Consider the following 14937-nt stretch of genomic DNA (forward strand, 5'->3'; position numbering starts at 1 on the left):
CCCTCGAGATGAAGCATGCTTCAAGTTCTGTTAGTTGATGCTGATTGTAATAATCTAAGTAATTGGGATTTGTAGAAACTTGAAGCACATGCAAGTACAGCAAATGATTGGGAGAACAAGTGCATTTATTGAAAGGAAATCTGTGTCAAAATGTAGAAACATTGTTACAGCTGAAAACAGCTTTGGTGTTCCTTCCTTTAGAAAGGGTGTGATTATATCAAAACTGTTTAGATGAGGTTTAGCTTGACTGATTCTTGAGATAAAGGATTATGTAATGAGGAGACGTGGAGTATGTTCAGCCTAACACCCATTGGAGTTTAGAAGAATGAAAAGCAATATTACATGTAAGATCCTGATGGGACTCGTCACAAGGGATACTTAAAGTATGACTCCTTGTTTAAACTATTCCTTAAACAATTTAAATATTAGGTGTCCCTCATTCAAGTTAGAGATGAAGAAGGTTATAAATTTGTGCAATTCTTTTGCCCAGCAAGCAGTGGAGGCTTGATTATTAAAAATGTCATCAACGTCCCGATCAGGCAATTAGGTATGGGCAATGAATTGTGGCCTAATCACTGTCACACATACCCCATGAATGAATAAAAAAATCAATTCAAGGTTCAGTTAGATAGAATTTTGATTGACAATAGAATCCAGAGATAATCCGAAATGGAATTAAGCCTATAATCTGGTCTGCTATAATCTTGTTGATTGTTGGAGCTAGATCGATGAGCTAAATGGCCTTCTCCCACTCATAATTCTTGTAGTCTTGTGTATTCTTGTCTCTGCAGGATCTTTGAAAATGCAACTGTGCTGGGTCCCATATGTCTACTCTATCCAAAACTCTGTAAGTTCCTCTTCCTGAAATACATGTCCAACTTACTTTTAAAATTATTTATTGAATCAACTTCCAACATTGTATCTGGTAGAACTTTCCTGGTCCTGACCATTTTGATTTTCCTCGCACTAATTTGAATTTGTAATCTCTGGTTATTGACCTCCTTGCCAGAGAAAATACATTTTCTCTGCATAGTCTATCAACATTTCTTATCGTTGTCAAAATCTGTATTAGGTTATCTCTTAATCTCGTGTGATCCAAGAAATAAAAATCTAAACGTTCTCATCCCTCCTCTCAATTGGACTCCTTCCTCTTTGGTAACATCTTGAACCATCCATGTAAGTACTGTGGTTACAAGAGTAGGGCAGAAGTTAGGAATTTTAAGGTGAATAACTCAACTCGTCTCTCCTCAAACCTCTCCAATATCTAAAAGGCACAGGGGCAGCAGTGTGTACCATCTCCAAGATGCACAGGTACATACCAAGGTTCCTCCAACAGCTCCTTCCAAAACCACAGTCTTGAAGATTGAGGGCAGCAAGTGCCTGGGAACAAATACTGTCTGCAAATTCTCCTTCGAGGCACATATCATCCTGATTTGGAACCAAATCACAATTTCTTCACTGTTTCAAGGTCAATATTTCTTAACAGCACTGTGGATGTAGCTACTTCTCCATAGACAATATTGTTCAATCAGGCATCTCATAACTACCATCCGAGGTACAATTGGGGATGAGCAATAAATGCTGGGCACATCAGTGACAGAGCTGAAAAATGTGTTGCTGGAAAAATGTAGCAGGTCAGGCTGCATCCAAGGAGCAGGAGAATCGACGTTTTGGGCATAAGCCCGCAGAAGGGCGGCACGGTGGCACAGTGGTTAGCACTGCTGCCTCACAGCGCCTGAGACCCGGGTTCAATTCCCGCCTCAGGCGACTGACTGTGTGGAGTTTGCACGTTCTCCCCGTGTCTGCGTGGGTTTCCTCCGGGTGCTCCGGTTTCCTCCCACAGTCCAAAGATGTGCAGGCCAGGTGAATTGGCCATGTTAGGTAAGGGGTAAATAGTGTTAGGTAAGGGGTAAATGTAGATGTAGGGGTATGGGTGGGTTACGCTTCGGCGGGGTGGTGTGGACTTGTTGGGCCGAAGGGCCTGTTTCCACACTGTAAGTAATCTAATCTTTCTGCTCTGATCTCCAGAATCTGCAGTCCTCACTTTCTCCACGTCAGTGACATCCTGAATGAATAATGTACCCTTTCCAAGACCTTTACTTCTTTCCGTAATACTTCAAATAAGGCCTAACCAATGACCACTTTGCTTTTATATTCTACGCTTTTATTTGTAAATCCAAATAAATGATATAATTTTAATTACATTAACCTTGCCCTGCTACCTTTTTTAGATTTATATCTATGAAAATTAGAATCTCTTTCCTCATTTACACTTTTCTGAAATTGTGTCATTTGTAGTAAATTGTCTTTCAGTAGTAATCCTACTATTATGCTTCTCTCTACATTTATCCCCATCTACTGTGCTTCTATCATTTCACCATCCTTTCAGCCTGGTGTCTATAATCGGACATTATTATAATCTACTTTAATGCCACGTTTCATACCATCTGCAAGTTTTATTTTGTAATTTAGAAAACTTAATTGTAATGGACTCAAACTGATCCTTAGGAACATTGTAAACCTCATGCACACTGAAAAACATTCATCCACTACATTTTGTTTTAAGCTCAGTTTAACAGAGGGTGCAAAGTGGGAACATGGCAAGGAGAAATTGGATAGTCAAGTTCCAAAGGGGCAAAGGTATGGATGAATTTTCAGCAGTAGCTCCTCTGTTTTAGCTAACAGAGGAGCTGCGACAGGCAATTTTAGAGATTTCAGATATTTGGCTTCAGGTTTTACCTAGTATCACATCATCACTTTGCTATCCATTTGGAAGAGAGTGAAAGCATTTGAAAATAATGCAGTGAAGCCCTCAGAGCAGGACTCCTTGTCAACTCTCTTTTCAACTTGGATATTTGCTCAAATGACTGTCATTTGGGTTTCATGTTGGAGATGTTGGTTAACACAATGGACAAGACAATCTTATCTGCTTTAGGTGACTGGGAATACTGATCCCAACCCAAAAGGAATGGCAGTAGTGTGGTGTAAGGGGCATATGCTAGCCTTTCTTGGGATGTGAGATGTCTACACACCTCCCTCTTTTTTGCCACATTCTCCTGAACTATCATAATGCCATCAGCAACTGAGTTACCTCTACCTTTTGCTGTACTTTCACACAATTGATCACAAGAAATCACTGATCTCATGCAACTTGAGGGCCAATACATGTGGAGCTCAGCCTGGGCATGAGGGGAGCACCTCATAGTCATTGAAGTATGAGTATGTTTAAAAGCTTATGGGGCAAAAAAAAAGGAAAAAAGAAAAATCTTGGGTTTATTTCATTGTGTTGACCTTATGGTGGAAATTTGGTTTACTGTAGAATCATATTACTTGCTCAATGTACCTATTTTATCATTATTTCTTGTGTTTGTTTTGTTCAAGCTTGTATGGTAAACTTTCTGTCAATGTTTCAACTTAACCCTGAAGTTCTGCTGCTTATTTTCTTAACCCAACTTCTTTCATAGAGTATACTTTTTAAATGATCATGGTCTATCAAGGCAGATTCTAACAGATATCCAGCTTGGAGAAAGTGAGGACTACAGATCTGGAGATCAGAGTGAAAAAGTGTGGCACTGGAAAAACAAGGCAGGTCAAGCAGCATCCGAGGAGCAAGAGAGTCGACATTTCGGGCATAAGGTCTTCAATCAGGAATGTTGTGGGGCCGGGGGTGGGGCTGGGGGGGGGCGAGTGATAAATGGGAGGGGGGAGTTAGCTTGGAAGGCGATAGGCCGATGAAGGTGAGGGAGTGATGGTGGTAGGTCGGAACGGATAAATGGGAAGGAAGTTGGACAGGGAAGATAGTTCAAGAGAGCAGTGCTGGTTGGAGGGCTGGATCTGAGATAGGTTGGGAGAAGGGAAATGAGGAAACTGGTGAAATCGACGTTGACGCAATGTGCTTGGAGGGTCCAAAGGCAGAAGATGAGGCATTCCTCCAAGTGTCGGGTGGCTTAGATTTGGCAGTGGAGAAGGCCCAGGACTTGCATGTCCTTGGCAGCATGTGAGGGAGAGTTGAAGTGGTCGGTCACAGGACGGTTGGATTGTTGGCTGCGTGTGTCTTGGAGATGTTCCCTGAATCTTTCCGCATGTTGGTGTTCTGTTTCCCCAATGTAGGGAAGACCACATCAGGAGCAACTGACACAGTAGATGAGGTGTTTGATGTGCAGGAAAATCTCCACCAGATGTGGAAGGATCTTTTGGGGCCTCATATGGAGGCACTGCCCTCTTGAATTGTCCTACCTGTCCATCTTCCTTTCCATCTCTCCACTCCACCTTCTGCTTTGACCTGTCACCATCATTCCCCACCTTCATCTACCTATTACCTTCCCAGCTATCTTCCCCACAGTCCCACCCCTTCCCATTTATCTTTCAGTCCCCTTGGTTCTCCCCCCGCATTCCTGATGAAGGGCTTATGCCCAAAACATCAATTCTCCTGCTCCTCCAATGCTGCCTGATCTGCTGTGCTTTTCCAGTGCCACACCTTTTGACCCAGATATACAGCTTGTCCAATGTTCTCCGATTTTTATAGATTGGTCAATATCTCTACATTGATTAGCTGTACTTTAGCCCCTAGGATGCCCTCTCTATGCCTCTTTACTTCACTGACTTGTTTTCCTCCTTTTATATTATCCTTGAAAATGTCCTCTTTAACCAAGCTTTTGTTCACCTGCTTTAATACCATTTTACATGGCATGATTTCACGTTTTACCATGCTCTTAAGAAGAATATTGGATGTTATGGTTCTGTTCGCCGAGCTGGGAATTTGTGTTGCAGACATTTCGTCCTCTGTCTAGGTGACATCCTGAGTGCTTGGGAGCCTCCTGTGAAGCACTTCTGTGTTGTTTCCTCCAGCACTTATAGGGGTTTGTCTCTGCCACTTCCGGTTGTCAGTTCCAGAGCGGCAGAGACAAACCACTATAAGTGCCGGAGGAAACAACACAGAAGCACTTCACAGGAGGCACCCAAGCACTGAGGATGTCACCTAGACAGGGGATGAAACGTCTGCAACACAAATTCCCAGCTCGGCGAACAGAACCACAACAACGAGCACCCGAGCTACAAATCTTCTCACAAACTTTGAAGAATATTGGATGTTATATTATATTGAAACATAATTTAAATATAAGTTGTTGACAGAGTGGAATCCATTTCATTGAATGAATGTTGCTTTTTACATAGTACATGACCCAGCTCTTAACCAGGATACATGAACATCAATTAGCCACAAAACAACATGACCCTCTCTCACTAGTATCCTTACATACAGATGAGGAGGGACACCACTTCAACTGGGACAACGCATCCATCCTAGGACAAGCCAAACAGAGACATGCACGAAAAGTCCTAGAAGCATGACATTCCAAGTAGAACTCTATCACCAAACACATTGAGTTAGACCCTATCTACCACTCCCTGCGAAAAATGACAGGAAATGACATCACCACAGGAAATGACGTCACCAACCCAAAGAAATCCAACCATATAAATACAAAGCAGGAATTATCAATAGTGCTTCGCCCGGAGGCCCACTGAAGATGTTACCTAGTAGGGTGACGAAACGTCTGGAAATGAACCTTCCAGCTCAGCGAGCAAACTTACATCCAGAACCACAACCTGAGCAAGCACTCTTCTCAAAACTCGCCAATTCTCATATTCTTTTCTGTGAACATAGTCATAAATAGTTTAAATGGTATGATTGATTTAATTTCTATAACTGGTATTCTATGTCTGAAAGGCTATTCACATAAAAATATTTTAATTTAAATGTCCCCACTTATGCTTTTGGCTCTACTCCTAAGCTTCTTCACCAAGTAATCATATTTCTCTGCTGGTTGAAAAATAATTAATTTTTCATTATTTACCTGAAGATCTTTCAGAAATAAGAGTATTTCTACTTGATGTCCCTTAACCTTTGTCCTTGTTTTTCCTCTAAGTTACTTGTTATAGCAATATACCTAATACCTATTGAATCTTGTATAGCTATTCAGAATAGTGAGAATACTTTTTGAACAAATGTGTTCTTTGTCTCCAAACATTGACTCTGACTTGACACGTACCTCTCATCTACGATTCTCCTCAACTATTTCTACATTAGTGGTGTACAGCTTGGCCTACCTATCTCCAGGAACTGAAGGAGAGTCATCATCACATTGTCTCCCTGTTGTCCACATGTGAAATTATATTTGCAACTTTTCTATAAGTGATTATGAAATTAGGCTGGTTTCTAAGACTAAATTTTCACAGGCATAATTATAAGCTGCTCAGCTGATCATTTTTGTCTCTTCAATTTTTCAGAATGTTGCATTTTATATTTACCAAATTTTATAATTTGTAAGGATTTATTTTGTCTTATAAAATCATCTGTTGATATACATGCTGCAAACCATGTAGAACCTACTATGGAGGAATTTAAATGAATCAGTTCATAAAATGCACAGTGAAAAATTAGCTATAATTAATTTTTCATTATTTACCTGAAGTTCTTTCAGAAATAAGAGTATTTCTACTTGATGTCCCTTAACCTTTGTCCTTGTTTTTCCTCTAAGTTACTTGTTATAGCAATATTTTTTGTTTGACAGACATATGTTGCTAAGGTAACTGAGTGCAAGGAAGAGAACAATATTCTATTTACAACAAAAGAAAATCTGGAAAAACAAATTGTTGTAAGTTTATTTTATAATCAACATTGTTTTGTCTGAACCTTTGAATCGCTTGATGATGGATATAATTTTTAGATTCCTGTTCATATTGTTTTTCATTTTACCTATGTGCTTTTGAGAAGGCCAATTGTAGGGTTCTTGAAAAATGAAAATGGCCTCAGAAAATAATGGATGTGCAATCTTTAGCATTTTTATATAATTGTTATACTTTGTATTATAACCTTGGCTTGATGCTTTTCACTGCTGTGAAATCCGGTAAAGTGGAAGGGATGACAGTTGGTGATAATTGGTAACATTGATCAATGATTATTAGCCCAGCTTACCAGTTTCTGTCCATATCTCACAACATTATTCACAAAAGAACAAATTGCATTAAAGTGAATGAAGTAATGAATCCTGTAGGCAAAATATTTTTGGTGCATTTTATATTGTATTTTGTCATTGAAACACGCAGTAAAATAAATATTTCACAATCTATCAATAAACGGAAGATCAAAAACAAGATTTGTTTTTTCATATTCTGAAAGAAAATTCAATGATTTGGCATAAATTTAAAGTTAACTTAATTGCTGCTCTATAATACTGCATGAAAAATACTCCATAGCATTTCTTGACTGGAATGTCATTATACAAGAGGCTTTAAACCTTTATGCTTCTGTCCCTCAAGTGATTTGTTTTTAAAATTCTTATTTTACAAAAGATAGCAGCAGTAAAAACTAATTCACAACAGTTTTTTGGATTTGTAATGTGTCCATGTAAGTGCCAAAAATGCATGGGTTTATTGTAATTTAAACAAGAAATGGAGGGTATTCAATAAAATATTTAGCTTTTGTCATTTGAACCAGAATCAGAATTTGATATCAAGAAATCTTGTAGTGTTACCAACACCCATAGAACAATGCAAAATAAATGTATCTGCAATGTATGAAACTGCTTTTAAAATCAATTAATCTGCATTTAACCAAAGCTGCAACTTTGTTGAGGTGAATAACTAAATTAAATACTGCATGATGTTTCTCTTCTCAATGCTGTTTTAGCAGATTTCAGCATTACTTGGCTAGAAAGGGGAGAGAGAGTTGCCATATACATTCCTCAATCCCCGTTCATCCACATCAATCCCCGTTTGCTAGATATGTATGTGTATGGATGATATGCAAAAATGGGATCAAATAGCTTTATGGACACAAGGGCTACCCTTCATGTACATTACTGCTTACACCTATGGAAAGCCCTACATCTGAAGCCAAATGAAGCAAGGATTGCTACGCAGCAAGAGATTGGTGTACTGAAAATGCAACTCAAGTGTCTACACAAATCTGGGGCCGTCTTCAGTATGCATCAGGACTTCTAAACTGCACAATCACATAGCAATCCAGAATGCACAACATAAGGAATAAATAGGCCTCACAAACTCAACATTCCTTTTAGGATGTGCACATGCAAAGCTATCTAATAACCTTAGGAACCATAGAGTCCAACAAATTGGACACATAAAACAAAGTGAAATTAGAGGGATAATTAGTATGAATGGAAGGATTTTGTAGAATGATAGTGGTCAGCTGCATCTTGCATGCATTTATGCAGCAGTAGGGCTGGAGCCTCAGGAGGACAAAGGTGATGATGATTTGTTCTATGGAGGAGCTGGAGAATGTGGAGAAGCACATTAAGGTGAAGGAACCTATGGTTATTCTCTTAGCTGCTAGGAATGACAGGAGTGATTTGGACTTACATCAGCTTAGCTGAGAGATTGCAGCAATATTACACAGAATCTATTGTGTAGCCTCCTCCCCAACACAAAGCAATCACACAAAAAGCCTGGCACATTTACGGGTATAGTTATATTGCAATTTTTCATGAAGGTTTTGAGGATGTTCTTAAAGCATTTTCTTTGCCCTTCTGTTAACTGATTGTCGTAATCAGAGCTTGTTCTCAAAGTCTTTTGTTAGATATGGAGATTATGTGGACTAGTCAAATGCAGCTGATTGACAGTAACTGGTGCCTTAATGCTGTGTTTGTTGGTCTACCATTGGCTTTTCAGGATTTTGTGGAAACATCACTGATGACATTGCTCTAGAGATTTGAGGTGTTTGCTGTACTTTACCTATTTCTTTGGTGTTTATAGAAAGTCAAGTAATACTACTTTCATTGAAAATAAATGTGTTTGGTGAAATCAAATATCACTTCCAATGTGCCAAGGGCAGACTTTGACCGTCTGAGAAACAGTGGTTAAAGGAAAAGACCTCAAATTCACACCAAGTTCACTGTGTGCTCTTGATAAACCATTTCTTTCAAAAGGCAGAAGGAAACTTGGTTGGTGCAAGGCAAAAATGGGGAAGACAGAAACATGGTTTTTGAAATTAAGTTTATGATTCATCAACATTGAACGGAAATGTGATAATTTAACATTGTTAAATATGTAAGTGAATACCATTGTGCGATTACATATCCTCTTTTTCTTAGTATTCTTGCACCATGTAACACCTGTGGCTTCAGCAGAGCTGGAGACCGGCTGCTCTGATGTGATTGTGCATGCCCAGCATCTTTTAGGTTCTGGTGCCTATGAAGGCCCCACCAAAGATGAACCTGCGTGGGAATAGATTCACAACATGAGGCAGGATGTGGAGCTCTAATTGTGGGGTAACAAGGAGTGAAAAGTGCTCTGAAGTCCCCATTTGCATGTGTCCCTTCAAATTCTTCTGCCTTAGAGTGAACCTGCACGTTCCTGCTTGCAAAAAAAAGGAGAGCACTTTGTTGCATTTATTTCTGTTGCAGAGAAGTCTGAAGTGATTAGTTTAGGTAGGAGGGATGAGGAGAAATAATACACAATAAAGAGTATGATTCTAAGAGTATGCAGGAGCAAAGGAAGCAGGGCGCAAAGGTAGAACGCACGGATAATAAATCACGTGGGTCCATGGGACTTATAAATAGATTTAAAATCTTGCAGTGAAATGGCCACAGATGCATCTGAAAACTGACGTGCTGCTTTGCATTTGACCTTCTACATGTCCAGTTGCTGGCTCAGTTCTGGCACATTTGGAATATTTCCATTCTGACCATTACAAATTCTGTTTAGATAGTGAAGTTGATTGGTTCAGATTGTTACTTAGGCCAGCTTACTCTAATTGGTGAAGAAATCTGGATGTCAGATGTATATGTCATGTGTGAGTTAAACGTGACAAGAGCGCTGCTGATGTCTTGGGTTCCTGTCATAATAAAACCTCCCTGAGAACTAGATGAAGTGTTAAAATTCAGTGTGAATTCTTATGTACAACATGAAACCTTGGCTTTTGGGGCTTGAGTACCCTATCATGCAACAAGCTATAGGAAATTGCATCATTAGTCTTTTGCTCCCACACTAGCAAAAGGAGTAGGCTTCTGGACCAATTTCATCACATTCATTAATTGTAGCTGGGTATTAAAAATGGCGTAGTAATCGAAATGTATTAAGGCTGAGAAGTCTACTAGATTAATCCATGACCAAACTGGATTATCAGGATGCTAGTATTCTTGTTTTCATGAATTTACTGAATTGATGTTCTTGTTGTTTGAAGTTAGTCTGTGTCCCTAACAAATGCTGTTCCTGGATGCACCATTTTCAACTTCCATTAAAAAGGTTTCCTTGACCACAGGAGAACAGAAAGCAGTGAATTATGAGAAAATGCAATCAAAACTCACCTGGAATAAATCTTGTGCAAATGTGTGCAAACGTTTTGGATTTTTGGCAGTCTTAATATTGTTATTGACTGTATAATCTTCGTAATATAGCTCTTTACCAAATCTTGCTAGAGTAGACCATAACTACCATTTTCGAGGATTAGACATACAGGTCATTTTTTTGGATTCAAATGGAACAGTTTGGGGAATACACACAAGTGATCATGCGGAAATGATACATTGCTGTATTAAAATGTGGACCACAGGTTGGATTACTGGACTGCAAGAAATATTTTGATAATTGAATGTGTTTTGTAAACCTGTCAAAGGTGACAATCTTCAAAATATTGAATCCTTTTCCCACAGGCAGAATATATCAATATCAGATCTTGTGGCCTTTTATCATGCTTGCCACATATAAACAGCTATTTACGTACTCCTATTATCATGTTGCCAGACTTGCCAGGAGGAACAATGAAACCTTTTAAACTGTCATCACATCAGATTGTATTGCAAATTTCCAAATAGAAATTCATTGTGATAGAAATTGCAGCACAAAACTGTCATTTGGCTAATTATGAAAAGAATGCTGTTGTGTTTTGCATACACTGTTGCTTCTATGCATCATTTTAATGTGAATAAAACTTACTTTTAGCTGATTCAAAGTTGTCTGGTGTTATGATACTGACTGTTTTCTAATTAACATGAGATTCAGTGTGCATCCTATATGCTGTTCACAATGCAATTATCTTTGATTGAACCAAAGTCTTGGTGAATTGCATACTTAGGGCTGTAGATAGGGTTTTAAATTAATAGTGGGTGGATGGGTTCAGTTGCAAGAAGAAATATGGAAGAAATTAAAGTTAGGGAGAAGTCAGCAGATACTATTAACATTTTCAAAGCAAGTAATTGGACAGAGAGTATGAAAAAAGTCTAGAATCTGATTTCAGGCACAACAGATAAGGAGACAGCTCTGAGAAGTAGGGGAGTCAACACAGGACTGAGGGCGTTGTACTTAAATGCAAGCAGTATACCAAACAAGGTAAATGAGCTTGTAGCGCAGATTGAAATTGTCAGGTATGATGTAATGGATATCATAGAGGTGTGGCTACAAAGAGATCAGGGCTGGGAACTAAATATCCAAGCATACACATCCTATCAAAAGGGCAGGCAGATGGACAGAGGAGATGAGCTTGCCTTATGAGTAAGAAATGAAGTTAAATCGATAGCAAGAAGTGATTTAGAATTGAAAGGTGTGGAATCTGAGTAGACTTGAGGTAGTACAAAGGAAAGAAAATCTTGATAGGAGTCATGTCCAGGCCTCCTCACAGTAGTCAGGTTATGGGAAAGAAAATACATCAGGAGATAGAAAAGGCATATATGAAAGATACTATTACAATAATCATGGGGGACTGCAATATGCAGGTTTATTGATTGTTAAAGGGGTCAAGGGTTAAGGGAAGAAGGCAGGAGAATGGAGTTGAGAAGCATAATCAGCGATGATTGAATCGTGAAGCAGACTCAATGGGAAAAATGGCTTAATTCTATTCCTACACTATACGATCGTATAGACTGGGAAAACCAGATTGATAGCAGATGTCAAGACCAGGAATTTGTGGAATGTCTATGAGATTTTTTTTGGAATGTCCATGAGGTAGACAGCATGGAAACAGAACCTTCAGTCTAACTCGTCCCTGCCGACCTAATATCCTAAATTAATTTAGTCCCATTTCCTGTACTTGGCCCATATTCCTCCAAACCCTTCCTATTCATATACCCATTTACATGCCTTTTAAGTGTTGTAATTGTACCAGCATATATCACATTTATCTCCATTAAACTCCATCTGCCACTCCTCAGTCTATTGGCCCATTTGATCAAGATCCCATTGTACGCTGAGGGAACCTTCTTTGTTGTCTACTACACCTCAATTTTGGTGTCATCTGCAAACTTACTGACTATGGCTTCTATGTTCATACCCAAATCATTTATATAAATGATGAAAAGCAGTGGATCCAGCATCGATCGTTGTGGCACACCACTGGTCACAGGCCTCCAGTCTGAAAAGCAATCCACCACCTTCTGTCTTCCAGCTAGTTCTGTATCCAAATGGCTAGTTCTGCCTGTATTCCATGTGATCTAACCTTGCTAACCAGTCTACCATGACGAACTTTGTCAAACGCCTTACTGAAGTCCATATAAGTCACATACATTGCTCTGCCCTCGTCAATCCTCTTTTGTTACTTCTTCAAAAAACTCCATCAAGTTAGCAAGACATGATTTCCAATGCACAATGCCATGCTGTCTATCCCTAATCAGTCCTTGCCTATCCAAATACATGTAAATCTTGTCCTTCAGGATTCCCTCCAACAACTTGCCCACCATTGATGTCAGGCTCACCGGTCTATAGTTCCCTGACTTTTTCTTCCTTAGATAGTGGCACCACGTTAGCCAACCTCCAGTGTTCTGGCAAATCATCTGTGACAATCGATAATTCAAATATCTCAGCAAGGGGCCCAGCAATCACTTCCGTAGCTTCCCACAGAGTTGTAGCTTAGACCAGATCAGTTCTTGGGGATTTATCCACCTTTATGCATTTTAAGTCATCCAGCACCTCCTCCTCTGTAATATGGACATTTTTCAAGATATCACCATCTATTTCCCCACATTTTATATCTTCTATGACCTTCTCCACAGTAAATACTAATGCAAAATACTCATTTAGTATCTTCCCATCTCCTGCAGATCCACATATAAGCTGCCTTGCTGATGTTTGAAGGGTCCTATTCTCTCCCTAGTAACCCTTTTGTACTAATGTATTTATAACATTCTTTGGGATTCCCCTTAACACTATTTGCCAAAGCTATCTCATGTCCCCTTTTCGCCCTGTTGATTTTCCTCAAGTAGACTCCTACTGCCTTTATACTCTTCTAAGAATTCCCTTGATCTCTGCTGTCTGTACTGGACATATGCTTCCTTCTTTTTCTCAACCAAAACCTCAATAGCTCTAGTTATCCAGCATTCCCAACACTTACCAGCCTTGCCTTTCATCCTGGAGTCAAGAGTGTAGTGCTGGTCAGGCAGCATCCAAGGCGCAGGAGAATTGATATTTCGGGCATAAGCCTTTCATCAGGAGCCTCGCACCCTAACAGGAATATACTGTCTCTGGACTCTCATTATATCAATTTTGAAGACTTCCCATTTTCCAGCTGTCCCTTTACCTATGAACATCTGCCCCTAATCAACTTTTGAAAGTTCTTGCCGAATAATGTCAAAATTGGCCTTTCTCAGACTTAGAACTTTAATTTTTAGATCCAGTCTATCTTTTTCCATGATTATTTTAAAACTAATAGAATTGTGGTCACTGGCCCTAAAGTGTTCCTCCACTGACACCACAGTCACTTATTTCCCAAGAGTAGGTCAAGTTTTGCACCTTTTCTCGTAGGTACATTCACATATTGAATCAGAAAATTTTCTTGTACACACCTAACAAGTTCCTCTCTACCTAAACCTTTAACACTATGACAGTCCTAGTTATGCTTGGAAAGTTGAAATCCTCTACCATAGCCACCCTATCATTCTTACAGATAACTGAGATCTCATTACAAATTTGTTTCTCAATTTCCCGCTGACTACTGGGGGGTCTATAGTACAATCCCAATAAGGCGATCATCCCTTTTGTATTTCTCAGTTCCACCCAAATAACTTTCCTGGATGTATTCCCAGGGATATTCTCCCTAAGTACAGCTGTGGTGCTATTTCTTTATCAAAAATGCCACTACCCCTTCTCTCTTGCCCCATTTTATATCCTTCCTAAAGCATTTGTATCCTGGAACATTAAGCTGCCAGTCCTGTCCATCCCTGAGCCTTGTCTCTGTAATTGCTATGTTATTCCAGTCCCATGTTCCTAACCATGCCCTGAGTTCATCTGCCTTTCCTGTTAGGCCTCTTGCATCGAAATAAATACAGTTTAATGTATCAGTCCTACTTAAGTCTCTGCTTTGTTCCTACCTGCCTCGACTATTCCTGCCTCACAACTACTGGACTGCATTTTCTCCCACCCAGTATCCTGCAAAAATTCCATCCCGTTCTCCCAATTCCTCCGTCTCTGCAGCATTTGCTCGGATGAGGAGACGTTCCACTCCCAAGTTTCCCAGATGTCTACCTATTTCGAACCCTCCTCTGTCATCCACACAGCCCTCCACCGTACCATCTTCATTCCCTGTTCCACTGCTCTAAACCCTCCCCGCCAAGCACAATAAAGACAGAGTCCCCCTTGTCCTCACCTATCATCCCACCAGTCTCTGCATCCAACACATCATCCTTAAAACACTTTTGCCAACTCCAACTAGACCCCACCACCAAGGACATCTTCCCCTCCCCACTCCTTTCTGCATTCTGCAAGGACCATTCCCTTTGCCAGTCCTTGGTTTGCACCACTTCCCCCACCAACCCCCTTGAACCCTCTTGCAACCGGGCAAGATGCCAAACCTGCTAGCACACCACTCCCCTCACCGCCAACCAAGGCCCCAGACACTCCTTCCAGGTGAGACAGAGGTTCAGCTGTCTCCCTTCCAACTTCGTTTACTGCATCAGGTGAACCTGATGTGGTCTTCTCTAAATGGCC

The 14937-nt window shown here is 40.0% G+C and overlaps 1 protein-coding gene and 1 long non-coding RNA gene across 8 annotated transcripts in view; one reads left to right on the forward strand and one right to left on the reverse strand.

Moving 5' to 3' along the window:
- LOC140496357 (uncharacterized) overlaps positions 1-14937 on the reverse strand; it is a 241284-nt gene that overhangs the window by 169050 nt on the left and 57297 nt on the right. The gene's annotated exons all lie outside the window — the stretch shown is intronic.
- The window catches only part of pmfbp1 (polyamine modulated factor 1 binding protein 1), an 829187-nt gene that overhangs the window by 106415 nt on the left and 707835 nt on the right, over positions 1-14937 (forward strand). For 5 of the 7 annotated variants that reach the window (XM_072595986.1, XM_072595983.1, XM_072595987.1 and 2 more), the window contains exon 4: positions 6576-6659. The exons of the other annotated variants lie outside the window; for them this stretch is intronic. In XM_072595986.1, the coding sequence (XP_072452087.1) occupies positions 6576-6659 (84 nt within the window). The remainder of the gene's footprint in view (positions 1-6575; positions 6660-14937) is intronic. 7 annotated transcript variants of the gene reach the window in all.

This window comes from Chiloscyllium punctatum, chromosome 26, assembly GCF_047496795.1.
Source record: "Chiloscyllium punctatum isolate Juve2018m chromosome 26, sChiPun1.3, whole genome shotgun sequence".
NCBI lineage: Eukaryota > Metazoa > Chordata > Chondrichthyes > Orectolobiformes > Hemiscylliidae > Chiloscyllium > Chiloscyllium punctatum.